This window comes from Mytilus trossulus, chromosome 2 (assembly GCF_036588685.1).
Source record: "Mytilus trossulus isolate FHL-02 chromosome 2, PNRI_Mtr1.1.1.hap1, whole genome shotgun sequence".
In the NCBI taxonomy this organism is placed as follows: domain Eukaryota; kingdom Metazoa; phylum Mollusca; class Bivalvia; order Mytilida; family Mytilidae; genus Mytilus; species Mytilus trossulus.
The window spans coordinates 89242982-89269854 of record NC_086374.1 but is presented as its reverse complement, the minus strand read 5'-3'; the positions used below and the strand labels follow the sequence as shown (position 1 = coordinate 89269854).

At 32.4% G+C, this 26873-nt stretch overlaps 2 protein-coding genes across 2 annotated transcripts; one reads left to right on the top strand and one right to left on the bottom strand.

Moving 5' to 3' along the window:
• Positions 1 to 201: 201 nt before the first annotated feature.
• LOC134706080 (papilin-like) lies at positions 202 to 22494 on the bottom strand. The gene is made up of 20 exons (XM_063564790.1): positions 22263 to 22494; positions 21406 to 21558; positions 15243 to 15413; positions 14008 to 14178; positions 13203 to 13373; positions 12221 to 12391; positions 11027 to 11197; positions 10013 to 10183; positions 9273 to 9443; positions 8622 to 8795; positions 7835 to 8020; positions 7167 to 7370; positions 6440 to 6619; positions 5871 to 6050; positions 4499 to 4687; positions 3967 to 4155; positions 3343 to 3522; positions 2243 to 2416; positions 1233 to 1397; positions 202 to 302 (listed from the first exon to the last, which is right to left on the bottom strand). Exons 1-19 carry the CDS (start codon positions 22492 to 22494, stop codon positions 1234 to 1236), a joined length of 3402 nt encoding a protein of 1133 aa, XP_063420860.1. The 3' UTR covers positions 202 to 302; position 1233.
• Positions 16165 to 18930, top strand: LOC134708302 (transcription intermediary factor 1-beta-like). Its single transcript, XM_063568737.1, has 2 exons — positions 16165 to 16220; positions 17170 to 18930. Exon 2 carries the CDS (start codon positions 17171 to 17173, stop codon positions 18275 to 18277), a length of 1107 nt encoding a protein of 368 aa, XP_063424807.1. The 5' UTR covers positions 16165 to 16220; position 17170; the 3' UTR covers positions 18278 to 18930.
• Positions 22495 to 26873: the final 4379 nt, after the last annotated feature.

The window sequence follows — 26873 nt, the reverse complement described above, 5'->3', positions numbered from 1 at the left end:
CCATGTTTATATGCTTCCTTGAGAAAAAGTAAATCTTGGAAAAAATGTCGTTGTTTTATAAATTACCTAACAAATCACGAGAAATAACGAGCATTAACAAAACGACTTGCATTACTGGGGCGGGTCCTGCCTATTCTTTTGCAGCAGCCGGTTTTGTCAATTAGGATAGTTCAATATTCTGACTTATTAATGTACAAAATGTTGATAATGCAGAATTTATTCTATGAATTAATATAATGATAAAAGTCTTTGAAGTAGATCGTGTCGTAAGGGTAGATGAGCCTTTCAATTTCCATATTGATCTGAAAAAAATAATAGAACATATTATGTTAATCTTCAATGAAAAAATACTTCGCTGCAGTCTTTATATCCGTAAATCATTAAAATCGTTTGGTATCTTTAACACAAGATATTCATTAAAACATGCTAAGATATTGATGATGCTGTATAAACAATTAAGGAGAAATAAGTAAGTTCATACCAAAATCTAACAGCAGACATTTTAATTTGATGATGCATAAAATAGATTGTCCATACATACGATTGGTTAACACAAATTAAGGTATCGACTATATTAATTTAACGTCACAATTTTGTATTTTGCAATCCTATGAAGCCTTTAGCTTTATAAATTTTCCTGCATTAGACGTACACAAAAATAAGCCTGATATATTTAATGATTATTTTAAATCATTTTGTTGATGTCAGTGCTGGTGAGCAACTCCCCAGTGGTATTGCCAGCGAAGTAGTTAGCTATAGTGTTGAATTGACTTTAAAAAGTTAACAATTTTCGACATATAATAAAGCATTTCCAACCATGGAGTAGATTACGATTAGGAAGCTGTATTTAGGAACATCCTAACGAAATTAAAACTTCATACCTTGTTTGTCCTTTGAAAATAAAATTTATTTGAGGATCAATAACGAATTTTGATTGTAGACGAATCGCAAAGTCTGGTGAACAAAATTAAAATCCTGCTTTTGTATTGTTGTTTAATATCGAAATATAAACTGCTAATACACCAAATACAATTTAACGAATTCTTTGCATAAATCATTAAAGAATAAGGATGAATTGACGGGAGACTTTCGAAGGCACGTAAAACGGCACACAAATTTCAGAATCGAGAAAAAAACGGCAAACCTGAAAATTCAATTGTATCAAATGGACATTTTTTGTCTGTTTACGGCGTAAACATGTATTGCTATAGTCTGGCAGTATTGACGCCTACCTTAAGCTTTGCACTTTTTCTCACATGATGCCTTGTCAGGAAATCTATTATTGTTTCCTCCAGTTCCCTTGTAAGCGAACTTATAACATTCTTTGAGGTTTTTGTGATAATAGTATTGTATCAGATAATCATTACCAGATCCTCTATCGAATTCTGACTCACAATCTGTAGAGAGAAGTATTAGATAATTTATTTTTTAATTTAAACATATTTTATTGTTCAAAACAAATGGATTAGTATTAGATAGTTATTGATAGTCCCCTGTCAAACTCTTACTTACAAGTATTTTAAAAGAAACATAAAAAAAAACAGTGACATACATCCTATTGAAAGGTGAATCGGAATCTTAAAGCAGTTTGATAATTACAGAAAGACTCACTTTTAAAGGTGACTCGCAATCTTAAAACTATTCAATTATAACTGATAGACCCACAATTGAACACTAACAATCTGTGGTAAAAACATCTTGTATGCATATGTTTTATATTAGACTCTGACTTTCAATTAGTGGAGAAAATAGGGAAAACAATCAATAATTATCGACAGTCCACTTATCAAACGCTTACTCACAATCGTGTGAGAATAACTTTTTCAATTATTGTCGACAGTCACCCTAATCAACGTCAGGACATGTATACATGTCAGAGTGGTCTTAACAGAAACATGACAAGACACATATGAATGTGCAAGTGACAAGAGCAATCATCTGATATATATAGGCTTAGTGTATGTAAAGGAAACTAAAACACATGAACTTATTTTAAGTACATTTGTACCAAAAAAAGTAGTTATGTTCCTTTCATATATGTTTATTTCCATTAAAGGTGTTTTTGAATAACACCCGTCTCATGTGTTTTGTTTTTTAAAGATCAAAACCATTAACTGATGGCTTGTGGCATAAACCAGCAATGCAAATCCCCCCCCCCCCCAAAAAAAATAGCAACATATTATACATTGCAAATACAGTTGTATGCGTATGAAAGTTTACAAAATGCATGATTTAAACTCACCGCTATGGTCGGTATGAACACAGGTGTTAAAACAGTCACTATAGGTGCCGAATCTATTCCCGTTTCCTCCCTGACCGGTGTAATCGAATATTTCACAACTCTTGGTCACTTTGTTGTAATAGAAAAGTCTTTGCTTATAATAGCCGTTTCCTGCGTCTCTTTGGAGATCACAAACTGAAAAAAGATAGTGTTTCTGTTTTCAATTTGCATCATTTCTTTTCTATATCTTACCTTTTCCTATTTTTTCGTCAAATCAGTTCTCTTGTCATAAAATTGTATTGATGTTATATTTCTTATTTTCGTGGGATTTTGTCTGTTTCTGTGTGTGTTGCATTTTAGTGTTGTGTCGTTGTTCTCCTCTTGTATTTAATGCGTTTCCCTCAGTTTTAGTTTGTTACCCCGATTTTATTTTTTGTCCATGGATTTATGAGTTTTGAACAGCGGTATACTACTGTTACCTTTATATTGCATACTTATTACTTGTTCAACCTTATGTGTTAAAAAATATTAACTTCAGTTTCGTTTCAGTATGCTGATATCAATCAAATTTATTGGCATCTGTGCACTAACATCATTTCATTAACAACGGTTCCTAGACAAGATAAATTTTACGTCTTTACCCGTAACAACAAAGCAAAATACAGACACTTACTTCACATTATAGTTCATACTTTTGAGAGAAAAAAAAATAAAAATAATTTTCTGGTTTTTTTTTTAATATAATATCTCTGACAAAAGGTATAATCTTTTCTTGCTTCTTTTTTAGTTCTTATTAGATGTTGTTCCATACTTTAAATCAATCTCCATCACATAGTTGATATACGTTCCATACGTGCTTCGCAATACTTCTCTAAACGTGATCTCGTCATATTGAGTGTAGTGTTACGTACTATAGAAGGAAATGGATATATGATCTCTGCAAATGAGATGGTCTATAACTTTCAAAATCGCAAACTAAAAAAATCGTAGCCCCCGTCACAGGGTCCTTTGTTGGCTACTAGGAAGAGAACTAGTCTCATAATTAAAGTGTTTCTATATTCATCAAAAACAATTAGTTTAGAATAGAAAAAATATAAACAATCGTAATGTAGATGACCTACCAGTGAGTTGAGGTGTAAAGCTTCCACATAAGGATTCACAGTCTGATTTCGTTAAGAAATTGTTTCCATTCTCAAAACAACCAGTGAATATAAATTCCCTACATGTCTTTAAATAGTTATCGAAGTAATATCTTTTTATTCTCTGATGACAATTTCCGGTTTCAAAAGGCAATGAACAAACTGTAAACAAATGAAACAGACATTTTAAAACAATTCTCTGTTACACCAAAATCGGAGATGTTGTTGAATGTTTTCAAGTTAATATACACCCTTGTTGCTCATAATTTTGTATTTGAGTAATCCTGGTGATAGTGAAAGAAAAAAATGTTTAAACGCAATCTACATTGATTCCATAGATAATTATTTTCATTTTTGGAAAGATAAGGACACAATAGAAGATTTAGGTAATATATTTAAAGACAGAAAAAATATATGTTTAGAAATATGAATTAAAAAAATGTATGTTGTTGTTGCTGAAACTTCTTGTCGTGAAATAGATAAGGAACAAATGGCGATCAGTCATTTAATAAGCGATTGTTCAAAATGAAATCTCATAAATTTAAGGATCGACTTACCATCGGGGGACGGTTTAAATGAACCACAGAAATGTTAGGATCGACTTACCATCAGGGGACGGTTTGAATGACCCACATAAATGTTCGCAATCCTCTTTTGTAAAGAATACATTGTCATTACCACCGAAGCCATAATGTATGAACGTGTTGCATTGTTTTTTGTTCCAGTCAAAATACCAATATGTTGTAGGTGCTGTATGTCCCATGCTGTATCCGCTGTCTTTGTCCATATAACAAGCTAAAATCAGAAACACACAATATTAACAGAACTCTTTTAGTGTTAAATTATACAATAAAAACACTGCCTCGTTATGATATATTATTATTATTATTATTATTATTATTATTATTATTATTATTATTATTATTAAAAAACAAAAGAGATGATTATAAAAAAAAAGAAGAAGATGAAAAAAAAAAACCCAAAGACATCCTACTTTGACTTCACCAAATATTGTTCTGTATTCAAAGTCTCACCAACGAAGTCGTTGTTTTATTGTGTATCTGAACATATTCATTTTTCAGAACAGAAACAGTCAAACATGAAGAAATTTCAATTTGTTTATATATTTATATCTTACCTTGAGTTGGAGGAGTATATTTTTTACAAAACTGTGTGGTGTAGTCACATTCCTTTTGAGATGTGAAGCAGTTTTCATTTCCACCTTGTCCTTTGTAATAAAACTGTTCACAAGCACCTGTTCCCTTATTGTAGTAATATCTCTCTAAATGATCCCAACCAGAACCATCAGCTTTCGGTAAGGTACACACTGCAGTAGAATAATTAGAAATAAGTCAAACACATGTTCTCCTGTGTTTTCCGGTATTTGGAATTTTGAAGAATGTAATAGACAGAGATGCAACATTAAAAATCAATGTGGTAGTTAAAAAAACCCGAATGATAACTTTTATAGTACTAGTTGTAAGTGATACGCTGTAAAATATGAGAAAGACATTTCAACAAATTAAGAAGTTGACTTGCTACATGCACTATACTATCTACAGATTGTACGTACTACAAACTGTAGAAAGGCATATTTTTATGGTTTTTTTTATTCCAAGGACGAGTAACGATTGTTACAACAAAATGCTGCTCTTATAATAGCATTTTTGTCCAATGACAACACGAAGCACCATCAAAAAGATAGTCGAAAGTTACTATATGGATATCAAACTCATAAGTCAAAATATACTTTTTTAATTGTCCTAGGTTCAACATTACCGGCCCTATTTTTTTTTTTAATTATGTTATTGCATTTCGTTCTAGTTATGGTGAAGTATCTGCCTATTTTACCCAACTGATTGCAATAAAACGAGCAGAACACATGTACTAATATTACAAATTGTAGTTGTATTTGGTCCTAATTGTTTATGTGTAAATTATCCTTCTTTTAGTAACGACGGTGACCATGTTCTTGAAAAAGATTGAGCATTCGCCACATTTACAATGTTCGAAGAACGATGGTATCATTCGCCACAGGTGACAATGTTTGAAGGTAGCTGAGGTCAATCGCCACAGGTGACCATATTTGAAAGAATTTGGGTCATACGCCACAAAGGACAATGATAAAAGAAGTATTAAGATGGAATTATTCGCCACAGATGACAACCTAAGGAGAAATATTAGCTCATTAACCACACATGACAATGTTCAATGGATGTTGGGGTCATTGGAGTTCATGAATGATAGGCGATGTTATAATTCCACACTGTTTACAATGTCTGATAGAAAAACATTCAGTAACATGTGAGTCTGTACAAGTGGCTACACGGAAACACACACTTACCTGATCCGATAGCACTTTTAGTCTTTACAAGTTGGTACACAGAAACGAACATTTACCTGATCCGTTTACACTCTTGTCTTTACAAGTGGCTACACAGGAACGAACACTTACCTGATCCGGATACACTCTTGTCTTTACAAGTGGCTACACAGAAACGAACACTTACCTGATCCGGTTACACTTTTGTCTTTACAAGTAGCTACACAGGAGTCTTCGTCATGGAATCTGTTTTGGTTTCCACCACTTCCTCCATATATAATCTTTTGACAGGACTGAGTAGAATAATCAAAATACCACTGCTCAAACCCTTCATTACCACTTCCTCGATCAGGCTCCAAATAGCACACTGAAAATTAATAACATGATATTAATCCATGAACAATTATATGATATATAAAGACTTTAAAGACAATATTGATTAAATAAAAGCTGTTTAAAGCCAAGGTGCATATTTAAACCATTATAGTGATAAACAAGGGATATTAATAGTGACCAAGATCTATGAATAAGAACTAAATTGTGGTCTTTGGTTTTGAAATTGTCATCCAAAAACATTTACTTTAATATAAGTTAACTATAGTTTTTGTTTTATTGTCACGTGATTAACGAGGAATCAGTGAGTTCAAATTGTTGTCATTATTACCAATAGACAACACATAGTTTTATAAATACATACCGTTTGGATCTTTGGGATTCAGTTACATTACAATATGTTAAGTTGTTATAAATACATACCGTTCGGATCTATTGGATTCAGTTTACATGCTGCCTCACACGTGTAGTAATCGTAGAATCTGTTGTCATTGCCACCTGTTCCTTTGAACCATAAAGCCTCGCACGAATCTGTTGCCTTGTTATAGTAAAACTCTTTCACATGGAACTTCCCATATCCAGCATCCTTTGGAAGGTTGCATTCTGGATAATTGAAGAAATAGTTATTATGTATATACTTCTGATACAATACTATTCATAATAATAATAGTATTGATATTTATATGTCGCAGTACAAATGGTCCTGTAAATGTCAGAATGCAAAACATGTCAATATGTGTTTTGTACACTCGTTTAACAGAGAGAGAAAAAACAATCGTATTCATGCAAACTCCAATAAATGAATTTAAAATGTGTTCACTATCATGAGAGTCTAGAGGGGTATGCATTTATTTTAGTGGTGGACTTTTTCTATGTTCTTCCTATCTTTATTTAGCACCACGTCATTCTCTGTCTTTTTGTTAACCCGTTCTTTTCTTTTCTGTGTTGTTTTCGATGCTATCTGAGTGATCAAATAAAAGTCAAGGTCAAATGTAATGTAATCTAAATTTCGACCTTCATACCAGATTGGTATAGCTGAATAATATATTTTATTTTATGCTTATCCTTTCCCTATATTACTGAATACAAATAGCAATTTAAAAACTATACGGATGGTTCTAACGTATATTCTATTCAATTTGATACTCACTATCCCCACTATAGCTGGTATCGTACTGTCGTGTACAAACACTCTCACACGTGACCTTGTCATGGAATCTGTTTAGATTGCCTCCACATCCGCTGTAGGAGAAAGCCTTGCATTGATTGGATGATTCATCATAGTACCATTCACTGTATTCAAAGAAACAGTACGAACCGGAAGTATCCCCAGTGTTGCAGGGCAATTTACATACTGAAATATATTATAAGAGATGATAATGCTAATAAGAACAAAATACGTATTTTTCAAACATGAATCATTACTTATTGAATCATATTCACATATCTGCAAACTTATATTACAGTAAGTAGTGTGAAATAATATATATATCAGACTTCAAATGATAATAACAGCAATCAAAAAAGTGACAGTCTATATCTATACTATTTTGAAATTAGAAATCTAAATAAAAAGGTGGATAGTTGCTTGACAATTCTTTTCACGTAACGTTTAGTATCTTCTAACCCGTTTAATGGGGGTAAAGTTAGTGAAGCGCAAGTCAGACTTACAGGCGACACACTACGAATGATGTTGAAAAATATTGCTTTCCTCATTTCTTCTAACCTTTTAACAAACAAACAACTTATACTCCAACTAGTTGGATATTGAAAGATATATTTTCCAAATTCCTAAGAATGAGGGTACGAATGTCTTACCATCTTTAGTTGTTTTAGTATTTCTGCATCTCTTCTCACATTCTTGTAAAGTATCAAAACGATTGAGATTACCCCCACAACCACCATATGCCATGTATTCACATGTATCTGTATGTTTGTTGTAATAAAAGTATCGAGAGTACGAATTCTGACAATTTCCGGAATCCGGTTCCATGTTACATACATCTGAAATGAAAAGAAAAATATATAAAATAGATCTGCATTTTAGCAACAATAATCAATGACCAATCATTTTTTCAGTATTGAGAATTGATTCATTAACAAAGACATTAAAAATCAGTGAAAATGTCACATTAAATACATTTTAAAACAGGTGAGTAAATCACGAGTAAGACTATTTACCTCTTTGAAGGAAACCCTTTATGTTATAATAACGATTGTTTTTACTTCAAATTACGGGCAAAATTCAATTAATTCCTTTTTTTTTTAACTAAATCTCATCGCGGCAGATATCTCCAACTAAAATACGGAGTTAGAGAGCATTAATGTTAACATAAACAATACCAATGTTACTGCATCAGATGTGCATTTCGACAATTCATGTCTCTTCAGTGATAGAGGCTATACATTCGAAAATTCAAAACTTATTCGAAAATTGAAGAGCTGTATAAACTAAAAATTGGACAAAGAATCATAATTTAAAGTATGTTCAACATCAAATAAATAAATATTCGTATTTTTATGCCAGTACTAAAGTAGTTAAACTGATAAATTGTAACAAATATGGTAACGTTCAACTATGACTGTGTTATTGTATGATACATACCGTAGTCTTTAACATAATCATCACTGTATGGACAGCAATACCGTTGTGAACCAGAGCCAGGATAACACTGATAACCGTAAGGACATTTCTGACAGGATTCCGATCCTCCACAAAACAGAATATCACCATAGGAATCTAAAAGTGGTGTACCACCTCCTGGGCAACTTAAATCGGCTACAAATATATAAATAAACATATCAAGGGGAAAATATGAGAAATAAACACGGTTGTCTATAATTACTTACTTCCAATGTATTTCAACTTTGGTTGATAGTTTTTTCTTAGGGCAATAATATAACATCTCCTTATTTTTATAAAGCCTTAAATAATCTAAATATTCGAATTATAAATTTTTCACCCCTTTGCAAATGAGAAAAATAAACGTAGATCAAAACAAATATGTATATATGTATAAACACAGTTAACCATGTTACTGTCTTGAAGTTCTTGCCCTCAGCTAAAATTCGATCGGTCATGTGTTTTTGTTGGTTTAGAATATTAAAGATATGTGTCATTAAGGCAATAAGTGTTGCTCATTTTTCTAATCCGAAAGGTGATCTGTAGTTGTATATATCCGTGTACGTAGGTATATAAGGAGAATTGTTTTTTCAGTAGCGACATTTTTTACATGAAATTATAAACTTGACTTACGTATGCAAGTCTCGACATAACAATCCATGACCTGATCTGAATCACTACCACAAGTGTGTCCTCCGTAAGATGGAGTAGGATTGGTACATTTACGAGATCGTCTTGTTGTACCTTTACCACATGAAGCTGAACATGACGACCATTCACACCATGCTCCCCAGCCGCCGTCAACTGAAAGGTTTTAAAAAGGTTTATATTTATACTTTCACAACAATCAAACAATTTAACAAGCCCTGAATTTATCAATTTGGAATTTGATGCAACTGTCATACAAGTGAAAGGCTTAGCTAGTTTTAAAACCATGTTTAATCGATCATCTTCTACATAAGAAAATGCATGTACCAAGTCAGGAATATGGCAGTTGTAATCCTTTCCTTTGATGTATTAGAGCTTTTGATTTTGCCATTTGATTAGGGACTTTCCGTTTTGAATTTTCCTCGGAGTTCAGTATTTTTGTGATTTTACTCTATACTTACAAATACACGTTAAGTTTATCGTGCAACACTAAAATTATTTACTATATTCTGACCATTGACTTCAGCTCCAAAATCCTCGTAAATTGAAACATAAATTTTAGAATTAAGATACTAGTGTTTTGATATGGATTTCGCTTCGGTTCCATTCTAGAATATGACAGTTAGGCAAAAGATTTTTTTTTTACATATTTCTTGTTCTTCATAAAATTGAAACAAAAGTATGTGTTATTTGTCATATTTTCTAATGCTGTCTATTTTTCTTACCTCCACAGTGTCCTTCATTACAAGGGTGTGTTTCCTCTATGTTTCCATTACAATCATGACCGCCATAGCCTGGTGTGGGGTTATTACATATGCGTTTTCTGCTCATATAACCATCACCACATGTTACACTGCAAGCACACCAAGATCCCCAGGAGCCCCATCCACCATCAACTGTAATATGTTTTACAATGTATAACATTTAATAAAGTTAATGATGGTGTTTCTCATTTTGGTTTTAACTAGATTGTCAATATACACTTAAGTGCACAATTTCTCATTTTAAATTTGGTGAACACTAGCAGACAAAAAGAAATTGCACATCACGAAAAACTGATTGAAATTCACTAACATAACGTTTTACTTTACATTGGTGTCAAAATCTTGCTAAAATATGTTTTTGAAAAATAACTTGTTATGCTAATCTAAGCATAGATATTTTCCATGGTTATTTCGAACATACTTGGTTTGTATTCTAATTTACGAGAAAACTTTGAAATATTCACAGAAATCTTTTCTCACGACTACAACAATCAAAATGAGTGCCTCTGTCATCACAAAGATTGACTTCTAGCGTTCGTATACCGTTTCCAACGGACACTTCAGATAAACAAAAACAAATTTAGTCTTTGTGTTAATGTTAATGTGTTCTTTGAATTTGATAACTAATTCAGATATTGATTAAAAGTAACTGAAAACTTTGGTTACACGACATCAAAGCCTCAACAAAATTAAAGAAAGTGCTTTTATATGGTCGGCAAGTACAAATGTATGCAAAAGTCCACTGAACTGTGCCAGATTTATTAATATTAATTTATGACATTACAAGGTCAACTGATAGCTCGCTTGTGAGTGTTCTAGATCCATTATTAAATTTCATCGAGAAAAACTTAACTTCATGTTTAACATATATATATATAAGTCAGTATGTTTACACTAAACCCTGAGATTTCAATAAACCACTAAACCACGAGTTTTTACACCCCGTAAGTATTTTCTTTTAGCTAATAATTTTACCGTGACAATGTCCATTATTGCAGGAGGCTGATTCCTCTATGTTTCCATTACATTCATGACCGCCATAGCCTGGTGACGGGTTATTACATATACGTTTCCTACTCATATATCCATCTCCACATGTAGCACTGCAAGCACACCAAGACCCCCAAGAACCCCATCCGCCATCAACTGTAATATAGTGTATCACATTACATATATATATCAATGGTGTTGCTTCTATTCTTAGTTCAAGAAATAATGTCAATAAACACTTCACCTTTGAAATGTGTCGCCATTAGTGGTCATGTTAGTATTCTTTTTTGAGGACATGAAACCAGCTGCAATATATTTCAGTACATGTTATGCAGACAATGATGTTGTTTCTTGAATTTGCCATAAGCTATATTGTCAACATTTACCTCAACATCTAATTTGTCTTTCATAAAGTATAGGCGAAAGATGCATAGAGAACATTCAGGGTTGTTATCATATACTTCAAACCTTGCGCTTAGTTCAGTCTAATTATATAGTAATTGTGTATCTATGCTAATCAATGTTCATTTCCTTTATGAATTCTCTATATGTCCCTTGTGGGCTCTTAATTAGAAATAAAATGTTCTTCATGTTTCTCATGTATGTTCTAACCCGGTGATAAGTCTAACTCGTTAATTCATAAACTATTTATATTCACTTAAACTGAAGGTCAAATTACTGAGGATTCATTTATTTTTGTGAGAACCATTTTTTCGTGGATTAAGGAAAACGTCGATTGTTTTCGTGGTTGTTTGATTTCGTAGTTTTGCCGAACACAGCAAACAAGCCTATAGAAGATTTGTTATTGGTTAAACATTTCATTTCGTTGTTTACTTGTACCCAATAAATCCACTAAAGTAAGTATCCAACTTTTATATAAATAAGGCCGTTAATTTTCTCGTTTGAATTGTTTTATATTGTCATATCGGGGCCTTTTATAATTGACTATGTGGTATGGGCTTTGTTCATTGTTGAAGGTCGTGTGGTGACCTATAGTTGATAATGTCTGTGTCATTTTGGTCTCTTGTGGACAGTTGTCTCATTAGCAATCATACCACATCTTCTTTTTTATAATTATGAATCCACAGTAATTACTTTAAATTTTCAGCAAACCCTGAATTTTCACTAAACCAAGAGTTTGCAACCCCGTAAGTATTTTCTTCAAACTTATCATTTTACCGTGACAATGTCCATTATTGCATAGGTGTACTTCCTCTGTGTTGCCGTCACAAACATGACCTCCATACAATGCTTCCGGGTTATTACATATACGTTTCCTACTCATATAACCATCACCACATGTAGCACTGCAAGCACACCATGACCCCCACGAACCCCATCCTCCATCAACTATAATATATTTTATTATATGACATTAAAGCAATGATGACGTGTTTGACATGATTGAAAATAAAAAATATAAGACACCTCCCCTACCCTAACCCCTTCCAGAACTTCTGGGATAATCCTTTGTTAACAGCAACCACCAATCAATAAAACTATTACTGTAGGAGCAAGCAGTGGAATGTCGACCAATTGAAGAGTTATGTTCATCTTTTCATTCTTTCTGAAAAGCTCCTAAAGGATAAGATAGAGTAACAAAACTTAAAAAAAAAAAAAATCGAAAAACAAAATTTACTTTTTTTGGATCTTATATGAAACAGGTTTTTTAATCTTTTGTTCAAATAATTTTCTCCATTTTTACAAATGGAAGACAGGGAGATAATATAACTTATCTATCTATTTATTCCAAATGAAAATAGTAAGTAGCACTTCCACAATTTAGTGCGTTAGATTCGGTCACTAAAGAAGACAAAAACGTTACAATCGTACGAATACAATATGTCAGTCAATTAGATGAAAAAATTTTGAAATTTAACCAAAAATTAATTTTCCATATAATTAAATGCCTGTACCAAATAAAGACTATGTTTTTCTTTATTGTGTTTATAATTTTGATTTTTCCATTTGATAAGGGTTTTATATAACAATGTAATCAGTAAAATGTTGACCAACTGTAGATATAAGTGTTAATCATTTTATTAATGATCCTACCAGACTTTGTATATTATTGATGAAACACTTTAACCTGAAAGTGCATTAATTTCCTTGGCAAATATCTGAACAATGTAATCTCTTCAACTATGATTCATTAACTCACCCATACAATATCCTTCGTTGCAAGTATGTGTTTCCTCCCCATCTCCCTGGCATCCATAACCACCATATCCTTGTACTGGATTGTTACAATCGCGTTTTCTGCTCATAATACCTCCACCACATGTCACACTACAGTCACACCAAGATCCCCAAGAACCCCATCCACCATTCACTGAAATATAATACAGATGTATTCATAATAAGGAGAAATGTTTCAGGTCATCATGCATTCATACAATGTAATACTACTTTTTATGCGCATGTATTATCCGACATGTAACTATACTTACTTAATATTTACTTCATTTTTATATAGGAAGTAATATTTTAAACTTATGCAAGCTGTGCAATAGTACCATTTTTGTGGAACTGAATTTGAATGTTGATCATCTTCCCTGTTCATTGAGTTCATACCTACGGCTACTTGTGACTAGCAGCAATGCATCCTTGAAATTGGTGCCCCTTCATACAAGAATAAGTTCAAGATCACATTATAAGATAGGAAATAAACGCGCTAGATACAGGTAGTGATGGAATTTGACTACATGAAATGGAATGTTTGAAATGGGAAAATTGATATAAATATTTTTATCATTAATGTGTCCTCAACTTCATGCAAGATCTTTACTATCTTTTTTGTTTGTTTAAATTGTTGTCAAATACAGATGTACGTCGGGGCCTTTGATGAATTACTATAGGGTTATAATACTCGAATTGTTTACAACTCTGTCCTATAGGCAAAAAAGCATATGACGTTTTGGTGTTTTAACAAGGAACATTTACAATTACACCTAATAATTCCTTACCTTCACAATGCTTTATGTTACAGTCCGCCGTTTCAACAGTATCACCATCACAATTATGACCACCATACTCTGGCATCGGATTATTACATTCACGCCATTTCGTCATGTGTCCTTGACCGCATGTGGCAGAACAACCTGACCATTCACTCCATGATCCCCAGCACCCATCAACTGTAAATATTATGTTAAGTTTTTAACGAGATGATTGTCGAAATGTTTTGGTTTTGTTATTTTATAGTAAGCCACCACTGAAAAATGGGACACACACATGTATAGTAAATATTTTGGAAAATATCTATAAATGGATCTATTAAAAATTTTTTGGTGGATTTAAGTTACATAACAACAATGAGTGGTCGTATTTTGGATCTCTATCATTTACAATCAAGTAACCTATTCCTTATACAACTTCCATAGGTACCACTTACTACTGACCTGTCAATTGAAGCTTCACATTTTATATTCACTTATGTCCATGTAAAACGTTGGTAAAAACAGGTTAGGTTCTTTTGTACGCATTTTCTATCGATGCTGTATAAAGGTAGTATCTGGTTGAATGCTTGGAATGACATTTCGTAAATTTGAATGAGCCGTCACGAGTTGGTTGACTGTTAAGGAATATCCGTTTCACATACGATATCGGACATATATTCTTTATGTCGTTACTACAATCCCGTTGCCATTTCCTGAATGTGACCAACCGCATTACATAATTTACCAGAATGTTATAATATAAAACAAGTGTGAAATATGGAGCAAGATCTGCACAACCTTCCGGAGCATCTGAGATCCCCCCAGTTTGTGGTGGGGTTCGTGTTGCTTAGTCTTTAGATTTCTATGGTGTGTCGTGTGTACTATTATTTGTTTGTTTGTCTTTTTCTTTTTATGACATGGCGTATGAAATCGTAGGTCCCGTGCCATCATATAGTGTCTTGTTCGTATAATTATTTATACAGCATTAGTTCGAAAATGTTTCATGAATGAGCATTCCAGATTAAAAAACTAGTATTTAGAATAAAATGTAATGTGTTTAAGATTTATTTTAATTTAGATGACTATCATCAAGTATGTTGTTCTGTCATTGCTTATTAATTTCAAATTGATTAATGAGATTTGAACATAATGTGCCTCTAAAATTAAATACTTGTCAGAGCTAAATATATTTGTTTTATGACCATATATTGACAAAACGTCTTTCGAAATGCTGGATTGCCACAGAAGTGACAGAATCTTACCTCCACAATTCTGTGTAAAACAATCCATTGTCTCGGTGTCACTTCCATCACATGACTGACCACCATAGGATGGTAAAGGATTATTACATTCACGTGTTCGACTAGTCGTTCCGTGACCACATGACACAGAACAGGAAGACCAATAACTCCATGATCCCCAACAACCATCCACTGTAAAACAAATTAGTTGAACGTTAGTTGGCATCACTGTGTTCAACATTTCTCTAGTTATTGAATACTATATATGCCTTATCAAAATGAAAATGGTTCATTTCTACAACCAAAATCTTAATTTAATTTAGTATGACCGCTGCAGTGTTATGTACATTATCTAGTTTAAATTTCAACTCCTCTTATTTGTACTTCATGTTGCAGACGTATTTTATTTTTTACCAACAATATTGATTGACATAAAAAGTGCTTTCAATAATTCTTACGTAATAAAAAAACACCCAGGCAAAACAATGCACTGGTGAAAATTGCTATTTGTTTGTTTTCAATTACGTTATTGTCTTATTTACTGAATCGGCCATTATTATGTTGACCTATCAGGGATCGAGTAAATGCAGGAAAGTGTGCATTAGATGAAACAACCTACCAAAATAACACAAATGATTGTAGTTGCTCCAGACGCAGTTCCTGCCCGACCAATGTGTATGATCATTTTAAAGAATAGACGGGCATCATATATACTACTATCATTGTAAGAGCGTATACAAATATATATTGTACATTGAACATTATCGAAATTTAGATTTTTAAAAATCATATAAATGTCGAAAAAGAGGGAAACCGTCCTAATCGAAAAGAGTTAAGTGTTTACTCGTAGAAGAAGAGACAATAATCACGAATAAAATAATAGTTTTGTATTTTACCGCGATACTACACTTTTTGAATAGGAAGTATTTATTGGTCACGTGAACAAATACCTGCCTTGTCTGAGCGGAGCGGCATTTACTTTATCTCAGTTATAAATAGGTTTGTAGCATTAACAATGACATTCTTAACATTGAATTCATTCTTTTCTAACATACTGAATCAACTTGTGATTTTTATTCTAAATATCATATATAAGACTTGCAAATCAAATATCAAAGATTTTGAATTCTACTTTCGTTTTCGTTTTGCTTATATAAAGTTCATTTTGAGAAATTGACAAATATGATCAAATTTACACCACGGAATAAATAGTATAGAATATTTGTTCCAACAGGTACAGGTATTATGACATTGTTTATAATAAAGTTTCCACTGGAACTTCTGTTAGGTGGAACAAATATCACGTGCCAATGGGTACGGACTAAATAATACCCCTAATTACTGTATCACAAGTATTAGTATTAGTATTAGTATTTAAAAAGACTTGACAAAGTACGGTTTTCCGTGAAAAATTAATGTTGCAGATTTAGCATGCAAACATAGCCTTTTTGGCTCTATTTCGAATTTATCTGCTTCTTTTTATGGGTACTGTCAGTAAGAAGGAAATCACAATCTTCTAAGATATTCAAGGCGGTTTTTTTCAAAAATGATAAATCTAAGCCCTTCCTATAAAGTTTCTAGTATGCAGTTTTACAGGAAATATGTATTATAAGTCTAACAGGAAATGTGAGACTCCGAAAATGTCATTTGTTGCCCCTTTTGTACATAAATCTAGCATATAATAATATGACATGCGCCAATATTATTTCAAATATATTCTTTATATATATAAGATTTGCAAGAATTCAAAGTAGAAGTTATTCTGTCCTGTTATAGACAACAAAAAACGAATATATCTATTTATCCATTGATTTTTTATTAAATCAAAAAAAATATTTCATAGATAAATATTTGAAGATTATTTTTTTTACCTAAATTGAGTTAAACTTAAACTTAAAAAAATTTAAATGAAAGCAAACATTTTTTTTTAATTTTATTTATTTTGTAGTATGTCGAGTAAATTGACTGTTTGTGGTGTATGTGAGTACCGTAACATCAACAAACCCTCAGTGGTCTGGTGTTCAGAATGTGACGAAGGACTTTGTGAAGAATGTAAAGACCATCATGCAGCTTCAAAAGGGTCCCGAAACCATGGTACTGTTCTAATCTCCGAGTACCAGAAATTGCCTTCAAGTATATTGGAAACTACCCAAACATGTTCAAAACACGATGACAAATACGTTATATTTTGTAAGAAGCATGATACCCCATGCTGCAGACGATGTGTTACTGAAAACCATAACGAATGTAAAGAGATAGATGTAATAGATGACGTCATCAAAAATGTTAAATCATCAAATGCATTCTTGGAGATAGAACAAATACTGGCAGAACTTTCCGAAAATTTGCAGCGAATAAGAAAAGATCGGCAAGAAAACATGAAAAGTCTGATGGAGAATAGGGCAAAAATAGAAAAAGAAGTTCAGAAGACACGAAGTTTGATTGACAATCATCTAGATAAGTTACAGGAAAGTCTGATAAAAGAGTTGTATGCCGCTGAGGAAACAGAAAGCACAAAAATTAAAGACATAATATCAGCCATACAAGAGAATGAAAGAAAGATTTCAGAAAGCCAAACTACTTTTGATAAGATAAAACAGCATGCTTCAGACCTGCAGACATTCTTAGCTTTGAAACACTTCCAACGAGATGTCAGGAACAACGAACAATTTCTAGAATCTTTAATAAAGGGAGATGAAATGAACCATGTATCCATATCTTGGAAAAACGGAAAAGATGTTGAGATTTTACCTACCCAAATCAAGAATATCGGAACCATAATACTGGATACCAGGTCAAGTGATACAACATTGACAAACAGGAAGAACAAACAAGCACAGATACTGATGCATATTACACATGTTCCTACAATTGAGGATATCAGACTTACTTTAAGACAGACCGTGAAAACACTTGGAAATGATGTAAATGGTTGCTCCTTACTACCTGATGGTAAAATGATTTTTTCTTGCTATGGAAGTGATAAAATTCATATCTTCGAAACCGACGGTACTTTAGATTTAACACTGGATACAAAAATGTGTACATCTCCTTAACACTATATCGAGGAAACCCAAGAACTTGTCTTAACTACTGGGAAATACAACCCATGCATTACGTTTATCAATATGAAAAGCAAAAAACAAACTGAGAGATCGATGAGTTTTGGGACAAATATTTATGGAATAGTACACAAAGATGGAAAATTGTTCTGTAATGGTCGCGCAGATGGGCTGTCTGTTCTAAAGTTAGAAGACAACTCTATTACGAAATTAGATAACGGTCCATTGCCTCATTTTAGCAGCATTGCAATATGGTCTGATAAACTTTATTTCATAAACGGAAATAATTCAGTAACATGTTGTGATCTTCAAGGAGGCGTTGAATGGCAAGTAGAACTTCCACAATATCTTAGACAGCCACGTGGTATTACAATGGACAACTACGGGCGTGTTTATGTATCGGGTTATGAATCTAACAATGTCGTCGTAATTTCATCAGATGAAAACAATCATCAATTATTGTTGTCAGAGAAAGATGGTCTTAGAAACCCACAGACTCTATGCTTCGATCGAAATAATAACATGTTACTTGTTGCGAATAAACAGAATTACGCATTTCTTTATAAAGTTTCATGTTGAATTGATACAATATCAATGACATTAGCTTATTATGTATATGTTCGTAATAAAAACATTCAAATACTGTACAGACTTATTATTCAATCACTTCAGTCATTGTCGTAATAATTATTTGTAAGCCCTGTCGTTAGGCGAATAGATCAATGAGGTTTATCCTTGTCCGTCTGTGCATTCATTCGACCGTCAAAGCGAATGTAAAATCTAAAAAGTACTGAACTCCGAGTAAAATTTAAAAAGTAATGTCCCTAATCAAAGGAAAATACCAGAAGCTCAAACACATCAAACGAATGGACAACATTTGTCATATTCCTGACTTGGTACAGGCATTTTTAGACCCAACATTGGTTTCTGTTTAACTTATTAAGTTTGCCTCAACCAAATGTTTTGCAACTTATAAACGATGCTTATCACCAGAAAACACAGACCAGCTTGGCAAGATTAAATTTGGGTAGCACCACCTTCACCCTTCGACAGTCATGTCCCTTTGTAAATGAAAAATGGGTGACTATATCGTTTCTACCTTATAACTTAACTTGGCCTCTACCAATTATTATGAAATTTAATAAAATTGAGAATGCAAATGGGGAATTTGTCAAAGAGAAATATGTCACAAACAGCCCGACCAAAGTGCAGACAACAACAAAAAATTGCTTATCACCACCAATCACAGATCATGTTGAATTTTGGTGGCGTCACTTTCCCTGGTATGGTGATATGCCACTTTTTAAACAAAAAATTGTCAAATTTGATTTGTTCGCCCTCTTATATCATGTATTGCTCTTAAAGGGGCACTAGATAGATGAAAAACCTAATATTTTTTTTTGCTTAATCAGTAATGAAATACAAATAGTGAAATAATAATTACTTTTTAGGAGCCATTAAGGTTCAATTATGTCAACATAAGCAAAAAACATTGATAATGAATTATTCACTTGCAAGTGAATAATTCGTCCTCATTGAATCCGTATTCATCTGAACTTCAATTTAACCCCTTATTGAGATGGATAACACGTGAATTGTATGTGTAAAGTTATTTAAAGGAAGAGAATGTCAACATTGAAAGTGAAATAAAAGTAAATTATTTGATTGACTGATTCGATCCACAAATAAACATTTTAATACAGGTAAAAACAATAATTAACTTTCTTTTTATCTGTAATATGAAATTAAATAGACCTACAATAATTCTACAGCACGTGTTTGCTTAATCTATTTATATCTATATTTATGTTTATATCGCTTATATGGTCATCGGATTACTATAGAGGTCACCTCGATTAATAATTAGTTGGCGTCTAGACTCAAATACACACGAAACGAAGCTACGTATTGTCATGCTTGTGCCTTGTTTATTGTTTTATTTCGACTTTTAATAGATATAGGAAGATGTGGTGTGAGTGCAAATGAGACAGCTCTCCATCCAAATAACAATTTTAAAAAAGTAAACCAGTATATGTCAATGAACGGCCTACAACACGGAGCCTTGTCTCACACCGAACAACAAGCTATAAAGGGCCCCAATGTTACTAGTGTAAACCACATGGTATGAAAATTTGATTAGAATCGGTGAACATGAATTTGACAGTGAGTGCCTCTTTAAGATATGCCTCCTCATAACTAGCAAACACCCGAGTAATTTCCATTGACAACTCACGAAACAACTGTCATTTAGTTATATTGAAAATAAAACGCAATACCACTATGTCGTCGACGGTTTCTGCTGTTTTATTTTAAAATTGTTTCAATGTGCTGTTTTGGTTCACTTACTGAACACTCTCTCATCCTTGATGTATTTTTTAAAAGGGGGGGGGGGGCTGTTTGAACATATTTTAAATAGTGAAAAAGTAGAAATATGAGTCAGAATCGTTTTTACCCAAACAAAAGATACAATTGGGATCAGATTCGGATTGAGAAAAAGATATTCGGAACTTTTCATGATAATACCTGATTGTTGTGATTAAAGTAATGTAGTTGTTAATGTCTGTGTCATTTTGGTCTTTTGTGGATAGTTGTCTCATTGGCAATAATACCACATCTTCTTTTTTATATAGGATCTTAATCCAAATTTTAATGAATTTTGATCGGGAAATGTCTTATCAAGGACAACAGTAAAACATATCCTTATGTGTTTAAAGCTGAAACTCTCTGTTTTAACAAAGTGGTTAAACTTTGAAGGCTTTAACTCAACAGTTATTTAGTTGTGTTGCGTTGAATCATATTTGTATTACATTGCTCTTATTTTAAACCGTGGAATTTCACTTTATCAAATGTTTGCGTTCGGAGCCTTTTCTGGATTACCCTTTATAAGGAATGCTGAAAGCCGATAATATGAATGCCAAGGATGTATGAGAACGAACTGAAACTGTATATTCTGCCTGGATATCAGTTATAATTGTATGCAACAGGGATACTTGATGGAATGCTGTACATTAAGTAATTTGTTAAAACAGCAAAGAGTGCAATAAAGAATTTATGAATGTTAAAAAAAAAAAAAGAGAACTGAAACTGTTGAATTCGGTATTCGTTTTTAGAATGGAATATACCTTTTGGATGACACCTCTTCTTGACAGCCTTATGACCTTCACAATCCAGTCCACCGTATTGCGGGGCATTGCATGTTCTTCTTTTTATTGTGAAGCCATTTTGATTACATGGTCCCCAAGCAGACCAATCAGACCAATAGCCATTAACGGGGGCTGAAATTGAAAATACATACATGGTATTATTTCTTTTGGTATTATCCTCGTTCTGACAGAAATAATACACTATATATAAATGTTCGCGTTATAACCATACTTTTCCGTAGGTAGATATACATTTATTCAAACGCAACTGTATACTAGTTTTTGTTCTTTTAGATATTATATAAAATTGAACTATAGCTAATGTCCTACGCTAATTCTTCAGTGATTTTTTATTTAATAAACTCATCATTGATACCAGGCTTAAAACATTGTATGCAAGACGAACGTTTCGTTTACAAGTAATTTATCAGTGACGCTCGAATAAAAAAAAAGGACATTGAGGACACAAAGTTCGGAAAGATTTTGAAAACGATAATCTTTTTGGGGTACAAAATCTGTTGTTGGTATATGAATGTCCAGATGTTGTACGTACGAAAGTGATAACACTTAATGTTTACTTACTTCACATTTTAAACCAAGTCAAATTATTACAAAAGGAAAACAGAACATAATATATTAATCTTTCCAATCTAATTGAAATGTTGATCTCTGATTACGTTATACTGCATATTAGCTCATATGCAGTATAACGTAATCAGAGATCTAATTGAAATGTTGATCTCTGATTACGTTATACTGCATATGAGCTCATATGCAGTATAATCAGAGATCAACATTTCAATTAGATTGTTAATCTTTCTAAAAGTAGAACTTACTATTGACAGTGATATCGTGATATCCATCTCCGAGTCCATAATATTCATGGGCGCCTGATCCACACCGTGACAAGCACTCCCCTTCCGTGTTAAAACAGTTACCGTTACCCCCGTCCCCGGAATAGTCAAACTTTATACATTGTTGGGTGTTCGAGTCCCAGAAATATCTCCTCACTTGTTCATGGCCGTTTCCATAGACAGCTGGTAGACTGCAGCCTGTAAAGAAAATCATATATATTCCTATACGGGAAAATGTGATATCTCGAAACGTCATCCGATATGTTTGAATGACTGTGGGAAAATTTATTAACAAAAATACCGAACTTCAATGTAAAATAATGATAAAAAAGGAAGTTCATAAAAACCGATCGCGACAATATCAAAAGTTAGACTATATAAGGAAACAGGACGAGTGGAAAGCAACTGGTACAGAAATTTTCCGAAAATAATGGTGGATTGAACCTGAATTTATAGTAAGCTCAACCTCTCACTTCAACGACAGTGTACGGTCCGTTATATTAACAAAATTCGCATGATAAATGATCCATGGCAAGAAGGAGAACATCTTGGCTATTCTCAATTTGATGCAAACGCTTCCGATTTCTTTTTGTTCAGTGTTTATAAAAATACGGAGATGTAATATGACTGCCTTTAAAGCAACTTTCCGCTATGACCTAAGTCTTATGCAATAATCAAACATAAATTAACTTCAACAATGGTCTAAACCAATAAACCATAAGCTATAAAAAGGAGAACAAATAGTAGACAATACACAGAAACAACAAAAGTCCGAAGTTTTGAAAATATCTAATCAAACGAAAGACGATTGTTGCAAACAAATACGACCACTAGACTAGATAAAAATAAGTGGTTAAATCTCAAACTTTTTTTTTCTAAATGTTAAACCTTATCATTTGGAATGTCTCATTAAAGAATTTAGAAATCGTAGCAAATTAATGCTTCTCAGATTGCTACAGTAGAAAAATGGTAAATTACGAACTGATTTCAAATTTAAGAATACATGAGAGACATTCACATTATCAAAATTTCGAGAGAAAAAAAATAAGACTATGAAGCACCTATTGTCTGATGGAATGTTCGGCATTCGAACAACAACAACAAGTTATGTTCGGCTTGAAAAATATTTAAAATCTAAATAAAGAAAATAGTTTTATTTGACTGCTTTCTTCTGAAAATTAATAAATATGCAGCACCGTGGCTTTAACTTGTTATAACTGTTTTACAATAACAAAACTACTGTTATGGTTAAATCTGCAATATCATAATCTCTATAATTGATGTTTCTTCACTTATTTCTACAACTTACTTACTTACTTATATACCCTCACATCATTCACGAACGAGAACATTTTTATAAAATAACATATGTACTTACAGTTTATTGAACCAGCTTTAACCTGAAAGAAAGAAACGTAAATTTGATAAAAAAAAACATGAACATTTGTATTCGTTTTATTCTTGTCAAATTGTCCTGATATTGTAATTCTTTACATGAATATTAATAAACAATGAAAATTTTACTCAGAAAATAAATTATAATCAAGTCCAAGTATACAATCTTAAATATCATAACATTAAAACAGGATATGTTACCCTTCATCGAGTCAACATCTTTTGTTGCCGTCTTTTATTTTTCCCCTCAATTTTGCTCTCAATTACAGGATAAAGTTGTTGCCAAAAGTGGTTCATGTCGTTTCTGACTTTTTTTTAAAATTATAATTTCTATACGATTTATTTTTATAATTATTTTTTTCAAAATTTAAAGTTTTGTAAATAAAAAAAAAATAAAAAAAATGGATAGTTTGAAACCAGACTACATACATTTTGCAAATATATTTTTATATTTTCAAATTGAAGTGTGATAGACCCATATACATATTACAAGTAATCTAACCTGGTTCGCTGTCAGCAGCAGGATGGAGGCAGCTATCCAGTACATCCTGTTTCGGTTTTACTCATTTTGGCAAACAAATCTGTATATATACCGCCGAAAAGTACAGTCAGCAAAACTAATCACTTTTTAATCATGTTGAAGTCAGAAAGGTGTTATTGAAAGGTTTGCGTCAAAAAAAGAATAAATAAAATAAGAAAAGAAGTAGGAGGTGTTGTGATGTCATCAAACGGAAAAGTAGTTTTGTTTTTAATTTCACCCGTGAAATATGAAAGGTTAATGGGAATCTTTTGTGAGTGTATGGTATCAAATATACATTTAGATTTCTCATTTGAACCAGTCTGCAAATATGTTCTAGGTTGAGTGGTATTTTATGGATATACGTTCGATTTTTAATAGTTTTTTTCTTTTTTCGTAAGGCTTTTCAAACGTACAAAAATACTATTTATTGGTAAACAGGTGACATATGTTGTTTAAATACAAATATAATAATTGTAAAATAATGTAAAATTGTAGAAATATAGCCTGAATTAAAAGTAATTTTATTTTTATTGTTTTAAAAGGCGGTACTGTACGATAATTCATTTCTACTTTTTGCTAACAATACGTTTAAAAAACAGTTTGTCTGATCAAGAATTTCAATATAGAAATAAATACGATACTTCTGCACGTAGACGTTATTATGCTTTTGCCAAGGACATTGAACTTATTCCCATCTCTTTTCTCTCTCGTTTCAAGCCAACAGCTTGAAACGTTTGAATACCAGACAACAAGACAAGAAATGTAGAAAAACCACAATGTACTCATTCGTTATATTGTAAAACCTCTGATATGTATGAAAATAGTAGTTGCAAGAGAAGCTGTGCAAAGAATATCGACTTGTTTATCAAACATTTACGAAAAATTCTATTGTTAGTTGGTATACTAAAAATTAACAAAATGAGGCCTAAGATATCAGAGGAACGTGTTTCAATGTATCAAGAATTGACTCTTCGTTCATTCGTAGAATATAAAAATATCTTACACAGTACAACTCAGCATTGAGTCATAAAATGGTAATATAGGTTGCTAGTTGGAAAGTCTTCGGTTGGTACTTGTCTCGTTGTCAATCTAACCAACTATCCTTATTTTGTATTTCGTATCTTCAATTTCCAGACCAAAATAGAAAATAAACTGATACATTTTGCATCATTCAAAATTGTCAGTGGATTGTGTGTTCTACAAGAATCACATGTCCTTCATGATCATCTGTCATTTGATACCTCACTTAATTATTAAAATAATTGCTTCATAGTTTACGATATGTATACCCTTATGCATATAAACTGTTTTGTTTTGAATGTGTACTGTTTTCAAATGTATTATTTTCTTTCCTGATCCGATTATATGGTGTTTCATCTTCCAAAGTCTATTCAAATTATGTGTGCAAAGATTTCCGCTCAAACCTGTACTAGAACCGTCTTGCAGTGAGGTGAGAGTTTATTCATTTAATTTGTGTGTTTTTGTTTTGTTATGACTTTGTATTCTAATGTGAATGAACTGATTTTGTGTCATGGATGGATACCTCAAAAGAACGACGGGTGCCACATGTGGAGCAGGATCTGCTCACCCTTATTTTTAGTTTTTGGTGGGGTTCGTGTTGTTTATTCTTTAGTTTTCTATGTTGTGTCATGTGTACTATTGTTTGTCTGTTTGTCTTTTTTTATTTTTAGCTATGGCGTTGTCAGTTTATTTTAGATTTATAAGTTTGACTGTCCCTTTGGTATCTTTCGTCCCTCTTTTTTTTAACAAGAAGTGACAATCAGGCTGATCTGAAAATTGCTTACACGAACAAACTTTGTTTTGTAAAGTTCCACACTAGATATATGTAGTGACAGCTGTAAAAAGACAACGGATAGACAGTTACATGAAGTTTACCACCTGCTCCTTTAATTAGGGGTAAAAGGTTCTGTAAGGTGAAAACGTATGTATCAAATACAATATAAATCTGCAATCCGCTCCTATATGACGAGAATACCGGTAAATGTTTGATTTCTAAAACAAAAATTATTAACGAGTGCTATCAAAATTTCCAAATCAACAGATCACAGATCAACATAAAAAATACTGTCTATGGCATAAAGAAAGACTAATGGAGAAGACTTCATAAGTATGATTTACCTGTCTCTAATCCATTTTGCTTTAATTCAGCAAATAAAATAAGTTTACACTAACTAACTAAATAAGAAAAGACTTCTTTACCAGAGAAGATATTTAAATAACATCAACATAAATACAATCTTGTAGGAAAATATTTCGTTGTGTATGGTATATCAAAATATATACACAGAAAAGGTCAAAATAAAATTTTAGGCCGTTTCTAGTACTTCGCAATAATTTAAGTTCAGTAAGCAAAACTGAAATCTTAATTAATAACCATTACTATAGACGTTAAGCGTTCATGACTAGTGACAGTTGTATCTGTTGTTTTTATTATAATTTCATTCTTTCAAAACAAGGGAAAAGACAACGGAAATTAAATTCCTGAGGTCGCATAAAAAACGCAACTCCATTTCAAAACGTCTTATTACCAATTGATGTATCTTGTTCCGCTTTATCACGTGGTTTCCGTTGTGTTTTTTTATTAAGATAAATGTTAAAACTGCATTTTATCCCTATATTATAGTTTAGCCATGGCTAGCCTGCCATGTTTTGACGAA

Excerpts from the sequence above, each read along its gene's own strand:
- LOC134708302 (XM_063568737.1), top strand. The coding sequence starts at position 17,171 with ATGTCGAGTAAATTGACTGTTTGTGGTGTATGTGAGTACCGTAACATC.
- LOC134706080 (XM_063564790.1), bottom strand. The coding sequence starts at position 22,494 with ATGATTTTCTTTACAGGCTGCAGTCTACCAGCTGTCTATGGAAACGGC. Across the intron at positions 12,392-13,202 it reads CAACGAAGGATATTGTATGG|TTGATGGAGGATGGGGTTCG; the intron begins GTGAGTTAATGA and ends AATATATTATAG. Across the intron at positions 11,198-12,220 it reads CAATAATGGACATTGTCACG|TTGATGGCGGATGGGGTTCT; the intron begins GTAAAATGATAA and ends ACTATATTACAG.